The sequence below is a fragment of the Hippopotamus amphibius genome, chromosome 2 (genome assembly GCF_030028045.1).
Source record: "Hippopotamus amphibius kiboko isolate mHipAmp2 chromosome 2, mHipAmp2.hap2, whole genome shotgun sequence".
In the NCBI taxonomy this organism is placed as follows: domain Eukaryota; kingdom Metazoa; phylum Chordata; class Mammalia; order Artiodactyla; family Hippopotamidae; genus Hippopotamus; species Hippopotamus amphibius.
In genome coordinates this window covers 127060461-127083101 of record NC_080187.1, presented here as the reverse complement: position 1 = coordinate 127083101, position 22641 = coordinate 127060461, and the positions used below count along the sequence as shown (strand labels likewise).

Genomic DNA, 22641 nt, shown 5'->3' with positions numbered 1-22641 from the left:
TTTCCTTCCCTTCCTGAATTGAACAGTCCAGAAGCCACTGGGTGGGACCATAAAAAATAGGCATCGACACCAGAGGGTGGGTAAGGCTGCAGCACTAGCAGCCAAGCAGGGAAAAGGCAGATCTGTATGGGGGGCAGTCAGGACTCCTGAGCAGGATGATATGTGGGAGGCTGCTCTGATTCCTGAGTGTTAGAACACTCTAGGTATCAGAGCTCAAGTGAGGTCAGAAGGCTTCCTCATGGCAGAGTGACCCCTCACAGTGTATCAGAACACAGGCAGAGTGAAGAGGCATCCACACAGGTGGGTGGCAACAGCAGCCTAGCTCAGGATCTTAGAGTTCATTTGAGGGACAGGAGGCATCCACTTAGGTGAAGGGGGCCAGCCACAGTGAGGGGAGATTGGGCACATAGAGGGGGACTAGTCAGATAAGTAAAGAATAATAGCAGGGTTCTCACCATCAGAGAAGGGAGTTATAGCTATGGAAAGGGGAATATTAGGAGGAAACCTGTGTTGTTGAATTGGAATTGGTAATATCAGGGTGAACTCTCGGTTTTCGACATGTATGCATATGTATATAAATATTGGTATAAATGTGTGATGTGTGTGTGTGTATAGTGCACATATTCTTTAGCTCTGTCCACTGAGAGGGCCTGCTAGCAACAACACTGTTAACAGTAGTGAGCACACCTAGCATCTGGACTTGGTTTCTAAATTATCGTTCTTTACCAGTAAATACCAGGACTTATTGGATCTAATTATGAGGAAGTAATCACACCCAAATTAAGAGATGTTCTACAGAATAACTGACCTATACTCTTCAAAGTCAAAGGCATCAGTATCAAAGAGAGACTGAGGAACTAGTTCTAAAGTGAAATAAATGAGAAGACAACTGAAATACCATGTGTGATTCTGAACATTGTATAGTACAATTTTGCCATAAGGAACATTGAAATAAAAAGTGAAGCTTGAGTGAGGTCTGAAGAATAGTGGGCAGCTAATAATTTATCAATCATAATTCTCTTTTTTTTTAATTAATTTGTTTATTGGCTGCATTGGGTCTTCATTGCACCTTCGTTGGTGCATGCAGGCTTTCTCTAGTTGCAGCAAGTGGGGGCTACTCTTCGTTGCAGTGTGCAGACTTCTCATTGCGGTGGCTTCTCTTGTTGAGGAGCACAGGCTTTAGGTTCACGGGCTTCAGTAGTTGCAGCACATGGGCTCAGTAGTTGTGGTACATGGGCTTAGTTGCTCTACATCATATGGGATCTTCCTGGCCCAGGGATCGAACCTGAGACCCCTGCATTGGCAGGCAGATTCTTAACCACTGTGCCACCAGGGAAGATAATATTCTAATTTGGGGGAATTTTAGAGAATGTCTTTGTTTATGGGAAATTTACTAAGTTACTTAGAGTAATGGGACAGCGTGTCTGCAGCTTATTCTCAAATGGTTCCAGAAACAATATTCTTTGTATTATACTTATAACTTTTCTGTAACTTTGAGACTGCTTCAAAATATAAAATCCTCTCCAAAACTTTTTTAAAATTAAACTTAAATTGTTCAACTGTTAAATATGCTAAGCAGTCAAAAGAAGACAAAAACTATAAAAAGGCATCAGAGACTTTGGCAAGATCAATTTTCAGTGGAGACAGAGACCAGAATTGAATAGATTGAGGATGAGACAGGTGACAAATGGGAATGGCAAATGAAATCAACTTTTTTTAGAAGTTTAGCTGTAAAGGGGAAAAGGAGGGCTCTCTGAAGAGGAAAATTATAGTGAAGGATCTAGAAACAATGACACGTACTAGGAATGTTTGAAAAATTAAGATTTGACCCCAATAAGGGAAGTCTTGGAAAAGTTCTGTCTTCAGATATTTGAAAACCTTGCAAGTCAAAGAGATGCTTTGTTTTTAATTTTTAGAGGAAAGAACCAGAACCAGTGTTTACAGAGAAATGGATTTTTACTCAACATTAGAACACATCTTGAGCTGTCAAACAGTTGAATAGTTAGTTGCCTTGTGAGAAGTGAGCCTCCTGTCACAAAAAGTGGAAAACAAGAAGCTGGAAAGTCAGTGTTCTAGTCCAGTTCCTGGAAATGACTCCTGTATTGACTTAGGACTGAGACTAGATGGACCTCCATCTCCCACTGCATTCTTGGGCCAGTTGTTGCATGAGGTTTTTTTTTGTTTTTTTTTTTTTTTTGAATTTTATTTATTTATTTATTATTTTTTTGCAGGGGTACACCAAGTTCAATCATCTGTTTTTATACACATATCCCTGTATTCCCTCCCTCCATCGACTCCCCCCCACCCTCCCTCGCGTCCCCCGCACCATCCCCGTCCCAGTCCTCTAAGGCATCTTCCATCCTCGAGTTGAACTCCCTTTGTTATACAACTTCCCAGTGGCTATCTCTTTTACAGTTGGTAGTATATATATGTCTGTGCTACTCTCTTGCTTTGTCTCAGCTTCCCCTTCAACCCCCGCCCCCTCAAACGTCGACTTCTCCAGTCCATTCTCTGCACCTGCGTCCTTTTTCTTGTCTTGTTACTGAGTTCATCAGTACCATTTTTAGATTCCGTATATGTGAGTTAGCATACAATATTTGTCTTTCTCTTTCTGACTTACTTCACTCTGTATGACAGACTCTAGGTCTATCCACCTCATGACATATAGCTCCACCTCATCCCTTTTTATAGCTGAGTAATATTCCATTGTATACATATGCCACATCTTCTTTATCCATTCATTTGTTGATGGGCATTTCGGTTGCTTCCATGTCCTGGCTATTGTAAATAGTGCTGCAATAAACATTATGGTACATGTTTCTTTTGGGATTATGGTTTTCTTTGGGTGTATGCCCAGTAGTGGGATTACTGGATCATATGGTAGTTCTATTTGCAGTTTTTTAAGAAAGCTCCAAATTGTTTTCCATAGTGGCTGTACCAACTTACATTCCCACCATAGGAAGTTATTAGCCCTTTCTTGAGAATAAAAGGGAATTACCAGTTCTTGAGGCTCCACGTCTCCTTAGACTCTTTAGTGCTTTAACCACCCACGTGTAGAAATTAAAGAGGAAAAGGCCAAGGGCTCGTAAGTGCCTTTAGGTAGGTAGGTTTCTTTGTTGTTTACTGCGCTTAATTTCACATTTGCAGTGTCCAGTATCTCATTTGGTTCCTTAAATATTATTCTAAATTTGGGGAGGTCTGATTGCCTACCTACAAGCAGGCCGTTGGCCACAAAGGTGTTGTGTTTGGAGTGCAGCACCCATATTCTTTATGCTTTGAGATGGGTCTTTTATGCATTGATGGTATAGCAGCTTAGAGGGGAGTATAGGGGATTATCTTCAGTATTATTTTCCTACTGTTTCTTGGAGCCTGATTTTTTTTCTTAGAGACAGCATATTTGAAAGAAGGAGGGTAAGAACAGTAATGAGGCAGGGTCCCCTATGATTTTATATTCATAGAATATAGAAAACTGACATTTCTTCTTATGTATTTAGAAAACACTTTGTCAGAGAAGGAAAATATAGGTCAGGTGTTAGCAGATAAGTGGAGAAACAGCAGTAGTGTTGTTTCTTGTGGCGCCAAGTTGTAACTGTGGAGGAAAGGAGAGCAGAGGGGTGAATGTAGCTTATAATAATGAGGTTCTACAGACTTTCTCTGTAGCTGCCAGAAAAAAAAAGGTTCTTTATCTTTTAGTTGTCTATTGAAAGCATGGCCCTTCATAAAATTACTCTTACTCTAAAATGCTTCTATCTTATGTAAAACATGAAATGGAAATTAAAATAGTCTTGTTGCTCCTTTTTCTAAAGATAAGGCTTCATTTTTTTCCTATTAGTAATTTAAATAAATATTAAAATGTTATTTCTAAAAGTCTGAACGATTCATCATTAGAGATCTATAATTCATACCAATTTAAATTTTTTAATTGATTTTTAGGCTGTCGTGCCAACCTCCTTGACCTCAGAGATCCACATCCCCATGTAACCATGTTTTTGTTCACAGAATGTTGCCAAAAAACAATTATGCCATGACTTTAAAGGGATTATCTTCTAATTCATGGAACAGAAGATATTAGAACTTGGACCAAATTAGTCTCTCTTTTTGTATTCTTTTTGAAAATAGTTATTTTATTCATTTTGTGGGTTGATTTAGTTACATATACTCACACTTTCTGTTTCACACATCTGTGAGACATTGCATTTTAATACATAAACCATTCCTTCCTTAGCTTGGTCCAGACAAGTCCTATCCTCATCAAATTAATTCTCATTTTCAGAACTGTTGAGAGCAGTCACTTGGACTGTCCTCTGTGGATGTCCTTAAAGCTGCACAGATCAGGCATTTCCTACTCGCTGATTGAGACCTCCTAGTTGCTGCCTCACATGCCTTTCATCTCAGATGGAGCTTGCCTGCCAGGTTTTCTCTCGCGCGTTCTCATGGACTCCCATGTTTACCGGCTTCAGTATCTTGCTGCTGCTTACTTAGGCTTGAAGTCTCGGCACCCAGTGCAGTGTCCGCCCCGTACTGTCTTGTTCCCATGCTTAGCTCCATTCACACAGTCACTGTTCCAGCAGGCCCCCAGTCCTTGGCTCGCAACCCTGTCTTTGCAGGGAGTGTGAACACTAAGAAACTTAAGTCAGACTCCCTATTCCCCAGATAGCAGACTCGAATCCCTTAGTTTGAGCATTTAGGGCCTCTCACCATCAGGTTCCAACTTGCCTTCCACATTGCATCTTCTACTCTTTCCTTTTCTGTAAAACTATGTGGAAGTTATGCTCTCTGGATTGGGTACATTAAAAAATTCTTTTCCATTGCTGTCTATAAAAATAACGGGCAGGATGCTACACTGGTAGGAATTTGGGCACCAAATTGAGCTGCCCTGTCTTATTTGACAAAGTACATCCAGTTGGGGAGATGGGGGGTGTGTTTTAGAAGGAGCGTGCTTTAAAGCATTATTAATTGTTACAATAGAACAAAACAAAGAAGAACCCTGTCTATGACAGTAGGTGGTTTCCTCTGCATATGGCTGAAATACCATTTGGAGAGACAGAGAGAGACATGGGGGTGGGGTTAGGGTGTGTAGCTTGACATTAACAAGAGAGGAGGCGGACAATTGGTTGTTGTTATAGTTTCTCTGTTCTTTATATCCTTAATCCTCAAGTTGCAACCTCCCCCTCACCCAGTTCCTTTAAAAAATGTGATACTTAGTGAATTTTATTCCTATGCCTCTGCCAAGACATTATTGAGGCTTCTCTTTTCCCCATAGTCAGCAACAAAACGCACAGAATTGTGTCTTTGAGTTTTTGAGGGCTATAGTTATGACCACTGTGGTAACTATGGAATAACCAAGAATTGGGTTTTCACATTCTAAAAGTAAAAATATGAAAATAAATGTCTTTTGGTTAATATATCAGCCCTACAGATATCTTTATTTGTTCTGAGCATTTCTTTAATAGTTCTATTTAAAAAGGGATTTTTTTTTGTTGTTTTGAAAAATTAAATGGTGTCTTAATAATGTTAGAGGTATCTAGTATATCCCACTTCATTACAATTAACTTTTTAATCTGCCCTGTTCCAGAGAGGAGTAGAAAGAGAACATTTTTCAAAATGTTCAGAGAATAGATATGAAAGGAATAACAAAATTTAAATACTTTTAATATGTGTTTGCATCATAAAGACATTTTTCTAAATTCATTACAGTATTTTAGATGTAGTTCTTTGAGCAGTCAGAGCTTTTAAATATGTTTAAGAAAAGTCACATTTTAGGTATAATCTATTTAAAATACATGTTATTCTTCCTTATATTTGAACAATCTGTTCAAAACACAATCCATTCATGTGGGATTTTGCTTGTACAGATCTGAGTGGGAATCAGTAGTTTCTTTGTTTGTCACTATGGAAACAAGTCAGCCTATCCTGAATGGCGGTTAGATCACGCATGGTGATGCTCGTGTCTCAGTGTAACTTCATCATGGAGCAGGCTGGCGCTGACATCTCGCCTCCAGCTCTTCCCTCCTGGAAGCCCAGCGGCATGCAGGATCCACCCCGGAGGCTCTCTGCTGTGCCATTCCTCAGCTCCTTTCTCCAGGGCCGACGGCACTCTGCTGCCGACCCCATCCTGCGAGTACAGCAGGGGCGGCGCAACTCTGCTGCCAAGATGCTCTCCTCATCCTCTCTCCAGGTGATGGTGGCCGTGTCCTCCGTCAGCTATGCTGAGAGAAACCCAGCTTGTCCTGAGGGAAAAAGTAAAGCTCCTTTTCTTCTTAAAGATTGCCACACTTTTGAGTTTAAATATAAGGACTGTGAAGATACTTTTTAAAATTTTGACAATTCTGCGTTATACTTTTGTCTGTTATGCTAAGAGATTCAGTAGACATGTATAAGAGATAAAAATGATTGAATGTTTTATGTTTTTTCATTTAAAATATAGTTTTTGCACAAAACTCATTCCCTTATAGAAGATTTGCTTTTACAGTTTCTTCCTTTTCATTACAAGTATGACATGTGGAGATTATTGTGTGCAAAGCCTTTTCTATAGTAAAGGATGGTGCACTTATATGAAAGGGAAACAGTTTTATTCCTGACAAAATGAAGGGGCTTTAGCACCAGCTTGTCATCTACAATCCTCAGAGAAAATGGAAGCTATTTCCCATGTTACTATTCCGTTTGGAGAGTAGGATTTTGAATCTTTCCTTCTTTGTATGTTCTAGGAAATTCAAGACGTCCAACAGCAAAGTATACAAAAGTTGGAGAGCGTTTACGGCATGTCATTCCTGGACATATGGCCTGTTCCATGGCATGTGGTGGCAAAGCTTGCAAGTATGAAAATGCAGCCCGATGGAGTGAACAGGAGCAAGCTATTAAGGGGGTCTACTCGTCCTGGTGAGTGATTCTGTCTGTCTTTGGTAGGTCCCACCTACTGCTAAGTAGGAAAAGGGAATGGATGTGTAGGTGATGGCCAGGAAGCAGTGGGCTGTAGAAGAAGGAATATGGGGTTTTGAAGTCAGAGGACCTCGCCTCTATCCCTGTCTTTGCTGGTTGACAAGCTGTGTGATCCTGGCCTACTCATACAGGCACTCTGAACCACAGTTTCCTCATCTGTAAAATGGAAATAATAAAACAGCCTATAGGGTTTTTTTTTAATTAAGTGGAATGCTATATGTAAAATATCTTAAAGAAATGGTAACTAGATAGCTCTTAAATTTCAGAAATTGCTAGAAATAATTAAAATGTTCAACTATAAATTTGAGGAAGTATGAGGTACATAGATAGTTTTTCAGTTTCACACAGGTAAGCTTTAGCCTCATTTTTATTTTGTTCCTGTATTCTGTATAAAAGGATATATTTTCAAACAAATACATACACTTGCAGTCTGCCTCAGTAGAAGGTGGTACAGGTTGTCAGTTCAGTAAATGATATAAGATGCTTACCTTGTTTATGGTATGTAAGTGTAATTCATTCATTATTGAGTCATACTGCTTTTATTATTAATAGTAAACTGTCAAGTATATCTTTTTTGATATAGTGCTATGTCTGAAAAATTATGATATTCAAAACCAAATCACATTTGGAATGTACTAAGAGGAATTCCCTGTTTAAAGAACTCTGCTGGTGAATTATTTTATAGAACAAGAATCCATTGCAAATTAAATATTTGTCAACCATCTTACTAACTGACAACCCTGTACTTTTTCATATTAGATTTGCTGGGTACGTGTGTAGTAGTATAGCCTGGGGTCCACTGTCACTGTTGTTCTCCACAGGTCACATTCTAGTTTATCACTATCTTTCTTAAAGAATGTTGTCAAAAAGCAAACACTATTCCTGAGGTGTGGTCAGACAAGCAAACTTCTAATAATGCAGCTCAAGGTCACATTAATATTTTGGGTTTATTATTGACTAAGCTATCTGAACTTTTGTCACCTTTGCTGCTTTCATGTTACATCTCTCCTAATCTTATACTAAGTGCGATTAAATTTTGGGGGTCCCAAACCTTTGGGGGGGTCCCTTTTAAGTTTTGGATGTTCCCCAGACTCAAGGGATGATGTCTTTCTGAACCCTGACCTGCTCATCTAATGTCTCTGTTAATCCTCTCAGATTCTTGTGACCCACAGCTTGCAGTAGTCTACCTTATGTATCTTTCACCAGGCCACTGGTGAGAAATTCGATCAGAAGAGTGAAGCCAGAGCCCTAGTGAGAGTGACAGCCATTTACTGGGTCTCTGTCCATTTGTACACTCAGTAAACATCCATTTGGTTACACGCCAGGCACAGTGCTAGACACTTTCAAATTATTATCTTCATAAAACTCTTTAAGTAGGCATTGTTAATGTCATTTTATTGATGAAGGAATTGAAGTCTAGAGAGACTAAGTAATTTGCTACATAGCTAGAAAGTAGAAAAGCCAGCATTTGAAATCAGGCCTGTCTGACTCCAAAGCCATATTCTTTTGCTAAATTACAATAACTCAGCATTTGTTCATAACCACATCCCAGGATTTGTGCTAAAGACTTTACATTCATATCATATTGAATTCTCACACCAACCCTGTGAGGCAGGCGTTATTATCCCCACTCAACATGTTAGGTAACTGAGGTACAGATAACTAAGTAACTAAAAATGCCTCCCAGCTGGCCCTCCTCATTTAACTAATCCAAGATGCTCTTTGTTGCCAGCTGAGGTTTCTCCATCACTCCATCACGTCCACTAGAATCTCATGAAAGTCCTTGAAAATACTTTGCTGGATTTCATAAATGCTTTACATCCTAGAATTTTTTCCAGGGATTTATGAAGCTAGGGTTTCTTAAAGCCCTAATCACAATATGGAACTGAAGCCAGATTTGTATAAGGAGATTCTTACCTTATGACGTTGTTAAAATCATAGAAGAGGTAAGGGCTTGAAGTCTTGACTTCTCAGTTTTGTGCGTATCACCAGTCCCTCCTCCCATCTGCAGGGTCACTGATAATATCCTGGCCATGGCACGCCCATCCACTGAGCTCCTCGAGAAGTACTGCATCATCGAGCAGTTCCGAAGGTAAACGTTGCATGTTTTACAGACTTTAATAAGCCAGCTTGTGTTTTCTCTTCCATTGCTTTTGACTTCAAATGGAAAAGTACCTTCATTTTACCAATAGGAGTGTGAAGAACTTATTTTAAGATAATTAAGGTTTTGAAAGTAGTTAATAATGTTTATTGATGCCAAGAAGGGTTAATTGTTTTAACACTACCCCCAATATGACTAAATTTTTTTTCTTTTTCCTTTAAGCCATGGTATAAAAAGTATCATCAACCTACAGCGACCTGGTGAGCATGCCAGCTGCGGGAACCCTCTGGAACAGGAAAGTGGCTTCACATACCTTCCTGAGGCTTTCATGGAGGCTGGCAGTAAGTACTTCCACCCTCCCCTCCATGAGTTACCAAGAACAAAACTCAGAGATTTTTTGTCTGCTCAGCTCTTAGGTTAAAAAGGTGATGGAAATAAACAGTTACTGCATAGTAGTAGAGCTTCTAAAAAGTGAAGATGAGCTAACTTTGACTTTAAATAATGCTGTGATTCTTCTTTGGTATTGCTGTTGAAAGTATAGGATTTCTTTTTTCCTGTGAGAGAGATCTTGAGAGGAGACCTTGTAGAAATAATGCCTGCATAATTAACACAAACAGTATGCCAGACCTGTCATCTCATTTAATCCTTAAAACAGTCGTGTAATATAGTTGTTGTTCTGCTTCACACATGAGGTCACACAGGCTAAGGAAGTTCTTACTTGCCCAAGATCACACAGCTTAAACATGGCAGCAGGATTGGAACCCAGGACTCACTCATGCTTTTACCTACTGCATAGCTCTGCCCCTGCGTAGGATGCAGGGATTCTGTATGTGACAGTCTACAACTTGTTTTTAAGAAGTTTATGTTAGCTTTTTTTTTTTAAGATTTATTTTATTTTATTATTATTATTTTTTTTTTTGGCTGCATTGGGTCTTCGTTGCCGTGTGTGGGTTTCTCATTGCAGTGGCTTTCCTTGTTGCAGAGCACTGGCTCTAGGCACATGGGCTTCAGGACTTGCAGCATGTGGGCTCAGTAGTTGTGATTTGCAGGCTCTAGAGCGCAGGCTCAGTAGTGGCACACATGTTGCTCCGAGGCATGTGGGATCTTCCCGGCCCAGGGATTGAACCTGTGTTCTCTGCATTGGCAGGCGGATTCTTAACCACTGCGCCACCAGGGAAACCCCTATGTTAGCTTTTGTATCCCACTAGTTAGAAAATCTGTATGTACCACCTTATGCCATTTATCAGTCAATTAGACATGTTTCCATGCTTAGCAAGGTTGCACGCTTTCCCTCCACGGTTGAGTAATTTTGGCAGAGATCATTGACTTTAATTTGCAATCCTGCTTTTCCTTAATTCTTTCTGACTGAGTTTCAGCAGGAAATGTGTTAAGTAATATAGAATGTGCTTTTTAAGAAATGTTAACAATAAATTTTTTGGAAATGTAAAAAGCCTGTTATTTTAGGTTTACACATCCAGTGAGATCTGCATGCCTTACAGCTTTATACTTTTCATTAATTCACTCACTTTTTTCAAATGTCCTTGCAAGTATTTTTCCTGTATGTTGATTTTTCTCTTGTTCTCTTTCTCATTATCCAGTTTATTTCTACAATTTTGGATGGAAGGATTATGGTGTAGCATCCCTTACCACTATCTTAGATATGGTGAAGGTGATGACATTTGCCTTACAAGAAGGAAAAGTAGCTATCCATTGTCATGCAGGGCTTGGTCGAACAGGTAAATTCCAGAAGGTGGTTTTATTGTCTTTCTGTGTGTTTAAACACATAAGGATTAATATTTCCTAATTCTAGAGAATAGTTTTCAGATTCCTATGAAAGTTTTGGAGTCAAATGGAACAAGTCAATAAAAGATACTTGAAATATCTTAGATAGTTTCAGTATCCATATATTCATGAGAGTATTTTTGAATGATTTAGTGCTAAAAGCTTATAATATTGAGTAATAAATAAGTGGATTTCCATAGCTAGCTAAATGACCTTTCTGATTTTCTCCTTCAAAGGAAGAAAATCAACACTTTGTTTTTAATACACAATGTCTTTTTAAAATGTAATTTTCCTTAACCAAAATAATAATGAAAATAGCAAGCATTGTTTCACCTACTATTTTTTTACATCTTTAACAACAGTGTAAGTTTTGAATGAGGTTAATTTGCTACATCAAGTAAGTGGCAGGGCCATGGTTTAAATCCATGGCTGTAAGGATTTTGTTTGTAAAGGAGAGTCTTATCTGTCCTAGAATTCTATATAAAAATCAATGATTTTACTTTAAAATGCAGCAGCATATCAGTGCAGTGCTGATACTGGGGCATGAGAAGAGTTGGAATCTTCATTGTCATCTAATCCAGCCAGACTCCTGGGCTCGGCTATCCACAGTGTACCCATATACCTACCACTCAATCTTCCACCTGCTGGGGCCATTGTTAGGTTAGAGACTCAGTTCTGCTCCTGAATGTCAGCTCTAGTGGTTGAGCCAAAATCTCGCTGTTCTAGGGATTCCACGTGATAGCTCTGCAGGTATTTCATACTTATCCTAAAGAACTGCCATGTCCTGCTGAGAAAGATATGTTGGACCTTACTGTGTGCTAGGAAAACATGCATTTTTCAAAGGTTCTAATTTTCATGTGTAATGAGATGCACAAACTTGATGAATCACACAGATGTCTTTTGATTTGCCTTTTACTTGATGTTAATTAACTATTATATTTCAATTAATTGATTATCAGCTTTTTGTTCATTTTAATTTAGTATTAGTTAACAAGAATACATAATGTTTATACTGCTAAGGCTGTTTTCCTTAATATGAAGTCCTTATAGAAAAACAGTTGCAGTCTAGAGAATACATATTAGTTTAGGCATTAGTTTAGCCTTAAAGAAGAATCATCAGGAAAAAAAATAGACTATGAATGTGAATAATCGCCAAAGATAAAAATACCCAAGTAGGAAAAATGCCAATCTGGAATGTGCCACCAATTGATGTCAAAGATGGCAGGGGTGGGAAGTGCCAAGTGGAGTGTAGACTGATTGGATAGAAGTTTTTCAGAGCTGTTCGGAGTGGAAAGCAGGATTGGCTTTCTTCCATGTTGGAGCCAGGCATTAATGAGGGTAAAGGGGCCAGGTCATCAGTTCATCTAGTCATCACCCTCCACACTCAGTCATCCCCCCTAACTCCACACCTACTCAACTTCCCTGTGACAGTTCCTGTGCTTGCCCTGGGATACAGAGGTGACCAGGGGTTCTCAGTCAAGGGAAGGGTTGCCAGACAGATAGAATAAGTAGATGAACACCTGCACAAAAAGTTAAAAAGTTATCATTGTCCTCAAAATGTTTCTGTATGTATATGGTTTCCTAACACATACTCAAATTTTAAATCATCAAAGATTGTAAATAAAAATATAAGCTTTTCTCATACCAATCTTCTCTTCTTCACTGTTTAGGTGTTTTAATAGCATGTTACTTAGTTTTTGCAACAAGAATGACTGCTGACCAAGCAATTATATTTGTTCGGGCAAAGCGACCTAATTCCATACAAACCCGAGGACAGCTACTATGTGTAAGGGAATTTACTCAGTTTCTGATTCCTCTTCGCAATATATTCTCTTGCTGTGACCCCAAAGCACATGCTGTCACTTTAGCACAGTATCTCATTCGTCAGCGGCATCTGCTTCACGGATATGAGGCACGACTTCTGAAACACGTACCAAAAATTATCCACCTCATTTGCAAATTGTTGCTGGACTTAGCTGAGAACAGGCCAGTGGTGACGGAAGAAGTGGCAGAAGTACCTGGCCTCTGTGCTGAAATTGAAAAGACTGTTTCTGAGATGGTCACAATGCAGCTGGATAAAGAATTACTAAGACATGACAGTGATGCACCGGACTCTTTCTCCCCCAGTGCAGTGGTGGCAGATTTTGAGAATCGGGATGTGATTCTTTCCAGTGAGCAAGAGTTTGACCCTCTTTGGAAGAGGCGGAATGTTGAGTGTCTTCAGCCTCTGACTCGTCTGAAGAGGCAGCTCAGCTACAGTGACTCGGATTTAAAGAGAGCAGAGTCACTCCCGGAGCAAGGGAGGACTCCGTGGACTGTGCCTGCCCAGGCTGTGTTTTGCCGTAACCCCAGGCAGGAGAAGCACATAAGCCATTGTTACTCCCCGCAGTCTCCACAGCTAGATTTAAGTAAGGAAATGCTGGTCTGCAATACATTTTCTTTCTGGAATCACACTAAATTTGGAGGCCTGGAAGGACTCAAAGATGACGGGTCATCAGTTTTCCATAGGACGAACATTCCAAAGGAAGTACAGCGAAGTAGAACCTTCTCTTCAGGTATTTCAGGTTCATACAAACCTAGGGAGCCAGTTACACCAAACTTTGCAAATATACCTAAGGAACCAAACTGTTCTCACCAGCAGGTGTCCCAGTGTGAGTGTGAAACTCATGGTGGTTGTGGCCCAAGCTCCTGTGCAGAGGATGGTGAGACTTGCCACCGCCCTGTGGACTATGGGTCCAGTCCCAAAGCACAGTTCCTGGTTGGACCTGAAACCCGGGACAGCAAATATCTGTCTGAAGTTGCTCCATACACGGCTTTACAGTCTGAGTTGAGTGTTGAAGCAAGGAGAATACTGGCAGCCAAAGCCCTGGCAAATTTAAATGAGACTGCAGAAGAGGAGGAAGTGAAAAAGAAAGTAGAAATGTGGCAGGTATTTGTATTTTATTTAATTATATATGAATGGGAAATATTTGTATCAGAGCAAAAACAATGTTTTCCCAAATTCATTTGTTACAGGAATTTGAAGACATTTGTATAATACGTAACTTTTGAACTTCAAGTTACTCAGCTCTAATACCAGCTTGCTGTCATAGAAACAACAGACAGAGGACTCTTTTGTAGATTCATTTCAATCTCTGTGAAAGAAAGCACTTAGTGCTTAGCACTCAGCAGGGTGCTTGACTGAGCAAGGCAGTGATGTTGATTGATGTCAGTAGTTTCCTTCTTTCTTGCTGGGCTTGCAGGACTGATGGACAGATGAACAGACCACAGTAGACAGCTGTAGGAACCTAGCAGGGAACCACACTTTGAAAACCAGTGACAGAGATATAAATGAAATAGAGACAATTCTTTTCCAAAGCTCATTAACCCAAGTATCAAGTAAAGCCAGAAGGATAGGTGATGGATGCTGTCTTCTCAGCATTCCCTCCTGCACATTTCCCAGTCCATCCCAATAAAGCAGGTGTTGGATTCCGGAAAGCAAATGGGAGTGGCCACAGAGCACCTTTGTGCCAGTAGTTTTATCTGAGATTGGGTCCTTGGGGTCTGTTTCTTGGCTTTTACTTAGAATGTGAAATTTTAAATTTTAACACCTTTTTGTGTTGTACTTTCACTAGGAAGACAGTCTTAAATTAGCCATGCTCTCTGCCCAAAATGAGCAGCTGGTCTAGAGAAAAGGCAAGCCTTATAAACTTAGGTATCAGAAACAGGTAAATTGCCCAAATGGTGGGGCTAACATGGGGAGGCCTGGCTCAGTGAAATTTTGGCTTGTTAGCCCATAGCCTACCATGAATTATTTGTGTAGCTACTTTTCCATATCCTGCCATTAATCGAGCAAGGTGTGTACACTTTCCAGGAGGCCAGACCTTCCAGATGCAGAGGCAGGAAGAGTAGGTGTGGAGCCTTGCCCTCGATTGCAGCTATGTGGTGGGAGGAAAGCACTTCCACACACGATTTCGTCATCAGAATTGTAGGGTCTTGCTTAATGAATAGTTAAAAGTATTGCTTTCTTCCAGCATGAAGTATTTTCTTTATTTCCTGCTCCAAACTGAGCAAGCCTTCCTCTCAGTGGGCAGGCCTCCCCTGCATCGCTGTGAGCCACAGTAGCTAGCGGTAGGGCCTCTGGCTTCGGGCCTGACAGCTCACCGCCCCTTCGTGCGTGAGCCCCACACGGGCCAGATTGTTTGAAGACACAAGAAATACGAAAGCATTTCCTAGAGGTGGATACTGCCATATCATTTGGATAGGTTTGCCTTTTTTTTCCTTTCTAGATTTTATTATGGGTCTTTCAGTAATAAAACAAATCAGTTGAGTTCTGGAAAAAGTAAAATGAATGTGATTTGAATAGCATAATGCTGCCTGTGCCCTTATATAGGCCCTTTCACATCTCTTATTTCATGTGATTTTCACAGTAATCCTCTGAGACAGATGATATTATTTACAGATTCTTTTTTAATCTTTAAGTCCTTACGAATTAAGTATCACAGTTGGGGAAAGTAAGGGTTACAGAGGTCAAGTGATGTGCTTGAGGTCAAGTGGTCCAAATGCAACAGAGTTAGAATACAGTTCATGTATTTAATACTCTCCATCATCCCTGATGTTTTTCCCAGCCCCATTGGAAGGTATCAGAAAACAACAATGATGTAATGGTGTTTTTACTAAGAGGGTCTTTGACTCACGTCGTTTCTGCCCACCATAAAATTGAATAAAAGCTACTCTGCTATATACATGATCTATGAGATATGAAGGACTATCCACAACTAAAATTTTTGGCTTATTATGTGACATACTAAAGAGAAACCCAGTGCTGGAGGACCCTGGTAACATGAGAAAAACATCACAGACGGGAGTAGAGCAGACCTAGGTTGGGAATGCGCTCTCTCACTTTGGGCTCCTGGGCAAGTTACTTCATCTTTCCTGAGCCCCCCAGTACATTCATCTGTGAAGGGACCTCCTTGCTGGGTTGCTATAAGAATCAGAGCTAAGTCTTGTATTATCGTTCCTGTCATACTGTAAGTATTCTATAAATATTGGATAGGTGAATGTATGGATGGTGGCAGTTATTCTGCTAATTACTATTGCAAACATATATTTATTAATTAAAACATAAATCTGAACCCTGTCAGAAATTAAAATTCTTACCTCTTTTCCCCTGCTCTCTGTGAGGTAAAGTTTTAAAATCTTAAATTATCTCCAGGCATTTGGAATATTAGCAGGGCTTCCTAGTTATTTTACCCTACCACATTTAAGAATGCAGGGCTTGTTTGTTAAAGTCTGCATAGGATTCTAAAAAAGAATTTGGAAGAAATATGTATACCACATTTACTAACTTTTTGGCACTTTTACACTTTACACTTTTTCATTTACACTTTTTCATCTACCATTCTACTTCCTTGCAGTAAATATTTGTTTTGTTCCAAGGAGGCTGAAAAGGAAGATTCCCTCTTCTTGAACTGTTTCTGTGGTTTCTGAACAAAGTAGAGAACTGAAGTTAACTAAACCCTTCTTTGTACCAGGAGCTTTAACAGCCCTCTCAGTTAGTCAGCCCACCTGTGGGATGGGAATGAACTTCACAAAGGGAAACTGAGGCTTAGAGAAACTAAACATCTTAGCCCAAGATACTGCCTGAAAGTGGGGCCCTGGGAGGGGTCCCAATCCACACCCCAGACAGAGCCTGAGACTTTACTCTCCTGGACAGCCTAAGGATCATCAGATGTCAAACCGTGCCTGCCTCCCTCTCCTCTCTCCCTTACTTTTATCTCTCTCTCTCTCTCTCTTCCTCTCCCTCCTCTCCTATCTGTCCTCTCCTCTCCTCCCTCCTTTCTTTCTTTTTTCCTTCCTTTTCAGAAAGAACTAAATTCCCGAGATGGAGCTTGGGAAAGAATATGTGGCGAAAGGGATCCTTTCATCCTGTGCAGTTTGATGTGGTCTTGGTTGGAGCAGCTGAAGGAGCCTGTGATAACCAAAGAAGATGTGAACATGTTGGTTGACAGATGTGCGGACGCCACAGAAGCACTGTTTTTATTAGAGAAGGTAAAGTAGCTGTTGAACAGTTGATGAAGTTAACTAAGGCTCTCAATACAAGTTTTACACACTGAAAAAACCCATTATAAAAAAGGGAATTAATACAGAATCCCATATCAGGGTCTAATGTAAATTTTTCCAAGGTAAGAGAAGAAATGTATCCCCAGTATAAACACTTAGAAAATACAAAAATAAAAAGGGGAAACACCCATAACCCCAGGAGAGCTACTTTAAACATTTTCAAGTCTTTTTTTTCAGCCTTACCAATGCATATGTTAACTTGGTAAAAATTATTTCACATACAACTTTATACTTCATTTTTGCTCAAAATTATAACATAGCTATTTTTCCATGTTTAAGTTTTTCATAAATGTTAACTTTAATGGGTAGATAATGCTCTAACATGGGGATATAACTAACCACTTTTTCATTTTCAAGTATTTGTTTCTACTTATTATTTACTGTGAGCATATAATGTGAATAACTGAGGTAGGTTGGAATATGCATTCATTTGTATTTCTTTAAAAAGGGTATATGTCACATATATACATTTATGTATATAATTTGTGTGTGTATAAAATATAGAAGGAAAAATAAGAAACTGATAGTGGTGGTTGCCTTTAAAGAATCTAAAGTGAACCTAGGAATCAAGAGAGACTTTTCATTGTAGATTCTTTTATATAACTTAATATTTTTAACCATGTAGAGATATTAAATTTTCATTTATAAATAGGCTTTGTTTTATTTTAGGAAACAATGTTATCTCGTAATCAGCCTTGAGTAACCTCTTATGCTATGGTGTAAGCATCTCATTGCCTCCAAATCTACTACTACTGCTACTACTGCTACTTCATATAGATGCATGAGACACACTCAGGCACTTGCGCACAGTTGTGTGATGCACATCTTTAAAGATAAGGTTTTTCCTGTATCTGGAGTCCTTTTCTTAGGCTATTTTCTGAGCATTTAAATTACAGAGATGAAACAGGAGGGAGGATAGGGAAGACAGTTAATCTTCATTGGGTGGCAGTGGTCCAGGCCCTTGCTAGGTCGTAATTTCTGTTTTCACCTTTGTTCATCTCCATAGCTCAGAGAGGTAGAGGCCCCTCTTTTCAGAAAAGGGAATGTGAAGCAGTCTGCCCACAGTATGCACACATGTCAAACTCAGGCACAAAGGTCATGTACTTTGTGTCACATTGTGCCGTTTCCTCGTCATTCACTCCAGCCCTCACACACAGGGCATTTACATTATTTAGAGTTTTTTACTTTTATAAGCATCACTGTAATGATAATTTGTGCTTGAAGGTTTTTCTGTGTTTCAGATCATGTCCTTAGAGTAGATTTCCAGAAGTGAAATCAGTGGCTCTCAGGGGGCAACATGTATTGGATATGAATTGCTCCAGTGATGGAGTTTCTCCTTTGCTTCTCCAAAGTAAACAACCCTCAGGAGTTAAGTTGGGGACACGTTCTTTAGGGACCTTCCCCCTTATGTTATGGCATGCTCCGGAGGGCTGTGGCTGTCTTCCTTCTTCTGCCAGTCCCTGCTCAGTAGTGTCTGCAGCTGGCAAGACATGATGAAGGTACTTAGCACTTAGTACCAGCGTCTAGTCCACGTATTGCTGTGACATGTCAGCAGCTGCTAGCCGTACTGAGATGATTGTGTCTAGAAACAGCAAGAATGGATCGTCTTCAGTTCACTGCATGGAAGGCATTTGATTTTAAATTGCACTTATCTTCAGATTCAACTATACTTTGTGTAATAACTATCCAGCTTTGATATTATCTCCTGAAAGTTTGTCAAATTAACACGTAACTGTAAACATTAGTAGAGCCCTTGGTAGATAGTTTAGTATTTGAGGTAATGAATACTTGGTCGCAAACCAGTTCTTGGCTCAGCAGTTGTTTTGAGTTTATTTCTTGAGGTATTTTTCAAACAACTTATTTGACTGTGATTTCTGCAAAAACAGGGCCAGCAACAGACTATCCTATGCGTACTGCATTGCATAGTGAGCCTGCAGGTGATTCCTGCAGACGTGGAGGAAGCCATTCTTGCCCGCGCCATTAAAGCTTTCACTAAGGTGGGTTGCACTCCCCCTCCTCCCTGCAGACCACGATCAGCATAATCTTTGTAAATCAGAATCCAGAGGTCACCAGCCTTCTCTAAAATAAAACTTTTGGCCATGTTTCCCTTTAATGGAAATGTGTTTGACATTTCTTGAAAGTGGTTGCAGACTTTTGGCTAAAAAATATGTTTCCTAACAGTAATATAAGGAAAGGCTGAACTGTGGGGTTTTTTGAAGGAAAACTTTGGAACAAAGAACTATCATAGAGAGAGAAACAATGGAGTGCTGAGAAAATATTTTTAAATCATGTGCCTAGTAGAACTCAGAGAATCTTTTCTTACTGAGCCAGCTCTACCTTGGGTCTGAACAAGAAACTGTCTATTGAGAATTTAACATCCAGCGTTGGCAGTTCGGTACCGCATCTAGTTGGCAAATCCTAAGCAAAAAGTAAAAAAATGTTTCCTTTCCATGCACGTCCATTTGGCCTGCCGCAGTCTTTCCTGGCTGAAGAAAGACGCCAGATTTCATGCCGGGAAAAATAGATTCCCCTCTCCCCTTCAACCAGTTTGGTTTCTCTCTCATATGTGATACAAAAATGTCATTAAACAAAGAACCCCGTTTTTCGATCACAGCATCTGTGGCAAACCTTAATGATAATAACAGTTATTATTTGTACTCATGCACCAATCTCTTTCCCCCTCCACTCTTTCCAAAGTGATGTCCTTCTTGCAGGTTTCTTTGTTCCTCATCTGGAGCTTTACGGCACTAACCACTTTGCATCCTCTCAGTCTCTTCACGACTGTTTCCAGAGTCAGCGCCTCAAAACCAAAGTCGTGATCCTTTACATCTGTATTTACGTTTTCATAGACTGAGAGGCCACTTGCTGTGTAGGGATGGTTGTGGTTTGGTGTTCAACAAAATATACAGTTCAAACTGTTATTAATGTTAATAAGATTTTGCAGATAGGATAGACAAAGTAATGATTAAGATAAAGTTAAATTTCTGAATTTAACTGAAAAAAATCCTTAATACTGGTCTATCTGAAAGTGGTAGGAATTTTTTACGACTTCTTTTGACCTTTTTGGGGGGATACTAATGAAAAGTTAAATATACCAGTTGTTCCAAATCTTTCTATAAAAATGTTAGAAGACTGTTCTTGGGTTTCTCCACTTGTGTACAATCTTAGGAACAAAGGCCCTGATAGCTTTTATTCCAGACTAGCTCTTCAAAGAAATCTGTGTAGCATCTGCTTCCAGTGTAATAAAGATCATGTTCCCTTCAGGCTAGAGCTTCACAGGCTTGCCACAGCTCCCTCGTCAAGCATTGGGGATTTCCTGAGCATGGAGTTCCTCAGCTGTGATGCAAACCCCCTGCTCGTGTGGCCTGCACCTGTGCCCCTCTGCATCCTCCCCAGGGGGAGGGAAGGCCAAGGGAACCCATTCAGGTCACCTCAGTGCAGCACTTAAGCTGGTGTGCATTGTTTTCCCTTATACATCCATGACTAGTCTCTGGAGTCATAACCCCTTCACACTCACTGTTGACTTGCTTCATGAGTACAGTACATATCAGGGCACTAAATTTAATTTTTTTAGTTTTCATTCATAAATTTGGTATTAACATGATTGGCAGTTCTAATATAGTATTTTAATTAAAACTAGTGTGTAAAATATATCATGTGGGCTTTTTAATTATATATAATTTTGTTTATAAGTCTTTGTTTTTTCTCCACCCCTTTTCTTTCCTCCCAAAATAAAGACTGGTTAAAATTCTTGTTACAGCACCCTGAATATAAATTTTCTTTGTCACCAGGTTAATTTGGATTCTGAAAATGGACCAATAGTTTACAACACCCTGAAGAAAATATTTAAGCACACACTGGAAGAAAAAAGAAAAATGACAAAAGATGGCCCTAAGCCTGGCATTTAGTGAAGCTGACTTTCCCCTCATGAATATTTCAGACCTGAAGATCTAGATGTCATTTGTGCTCATAGCTGAACAAGCTGAAGTGTGGAACTGCTTCGTTTCATGGCACTTTATTTCAGATGCTCTTGTTTGTGCTAAGAATGCTTGTTCCTGCTTGGAGCAATTATTTATTTTAAAATATCCTTGAGTTACATTTTTGTGTTGAAAAATTGCCGTAAAGTTGGTGCCACTTCTTCTATTTATTTAACTGAATTAATATTATTATATTAATATTTTAAGAATGTGGTGTTTACATCCTTATTCTTTTTGACATTTTGGAAAATGTTGTAGCTCTTCTTTCCAAAACAATTACTTTGTTGATGGAATTCTTCTTAGAGTTTTTACCAAATAGATAATTTTAGTAGTAAAACTTCACTGTGTATCTATTCCCTGATACGTGACCGAAGGAAGTCACCAAGTGTCTTAAGCTGTTTTATATTTGTTAATAAGAAGGCTTATTGATACAACATTTTTAAAGGATTTTTTTACATTTGGTTTGAATTTTTTTGTTTGTTTTTTTCTTTTTATAAATGTGGCAAAGGGTCTAAATGTATTATTTTCCAGAGTGTATTATTTTTAGTTTTACGTTAAAGGATTGACAGTGCGATGTTTGGGACTTTTTATTGTAGGAAATAGACCTGCTCTTTGTCAGGCTTCCAGACAGCCTCACTGACCTCTGCTGTCACAGGCAAAAGGAGTAGTTCTTAACACATCGAGCCTTATTCCCACTCCCCTGGGCTGTTGCTGAGCCAAGCAGTGTCTTTACAGAGAAAGTGAAGTCAGTGACAGGCAGTGTGGGAAGCTGCAGGACTCCTGCAGAAAGCACTCTCTTGCAGGGGTGGGCACCATGGCCATAGCTGTTGCCCAGAGGCGATTCTGTTCACGCTGCTGTTGTGATAGCATGGGCACCAGCCCATACCTCCTAAATCTACCCTTCGCTCCATGGACCCAGTTGCCTCAGGGCCCTATCTTTGGCTGCCTTTCTTCTTTGAGAATTAAGACTTCAATTGACTTTAACTCAATGTAGGTTGCATTCATTTGGATAAGAGGAAGTAATTGCCTAAACTATTTAGTTCCTTATCAACCAAACTATCAGCAATTGAAGCCATTAAATATTATTGAAATGAATATGTGGGGCATGAGAGGCCAAGCCTCTCAAGTAGTTTTTCCCAATAAAAGTGAGATTAAACCAATTCCAAACTAAAACTACCACTTAAGACAGAATTTCAAGGGAAGTAAGACTAATTTACAACAAATGAAATTTCTCCAACTTGTGTGTTTCTGAATCAAGCTCTAGCACATCAAAAATAGTTTAGTCATTATTGGTTTTCCTAATTCTAGTGGCAAACACCAAGTGCCACACTGTTTGAATTTTTTAGGAAGTCAAATCCAGTGAATTTTAATGAACTGGGTTACCCATTCCTGAAATTTCTTATTTTCAAGTGCCTGATCTGGGAAAGAAGGGGAGAAAACAATTACATTTATCCAAAGATACATTATAAAAGTATATTTTTTACCTAAAAAGATGTTTATCCTCGTCTCAGTCTCACTTGGGCAGGCGCCACCATGGCTCATTTGACAAGTGGTTTTTGGCCTGTGTGTCTGAAATGATTGCTTCAAATTAGAGGATAGATCCTGCACAGCCATGATGTGACCACAGCAGTGCATGTCTAAAATCTAAGTGCACCAGCCTGAAAAAGAGAGATGATGGGAGAAATTAATCAGGCTGTAAACAGATTTTGTGTTTATTTAAATAAAAGTGGGGAAAAAAAA

General features: G+C 39.5%; 1 protein-coding gene across 4 annotated transcripts in view; it reads left to right on the top strand.

Annotated features, from left to right (window-relative positions):
* The window catches only part of PTPDC1 (protein tyrosine phosphatase domain containing 1), a 79699-nt gene extending 58227 nt beyond the window's left edge, over positions 1-21472 (top strand). The window contains exons 1-9 of one of the 4 annotated variants that reach the window (XM_057724875.1): positions 5918-6242; positions 6708-6879; positions 8951-9031; positions 9263-9381; positions 10639-10776; positions 12493-13751; positions 16667-16852; positions 18811-18921; positions 20716-21472. In XM_057724875.1, the coding sequence (XP_057580858.1) occupies positions 5918-6242; positions 6708-6879; positions 8951-9031; positions 9263-9381; positions 10639-10776; positions 12493-13751; positions 16667-16852; positions 18811-18921; positions 20716-20832 (2508 nt within the window). In that variant the 3' untranslated portion in view covers positions 20833-21472. Of the gene's footprint in view, positions 1-5917; positions 6243-6707; positions 6880-8931; positions 9032-9262; positions 9382-10638; positions 10777-12492; positions 13752-16666; positions 16853-18810; positions 18922-20715 lie in introns of those variants that run through there. The other 3 variants (XM_057724872.1, XM_057724873.1, XM_057724874.1) reach the window with 3 other exon arrangements.
* Positions 21473-22641: the final 1169 nt, after the last annotated feature.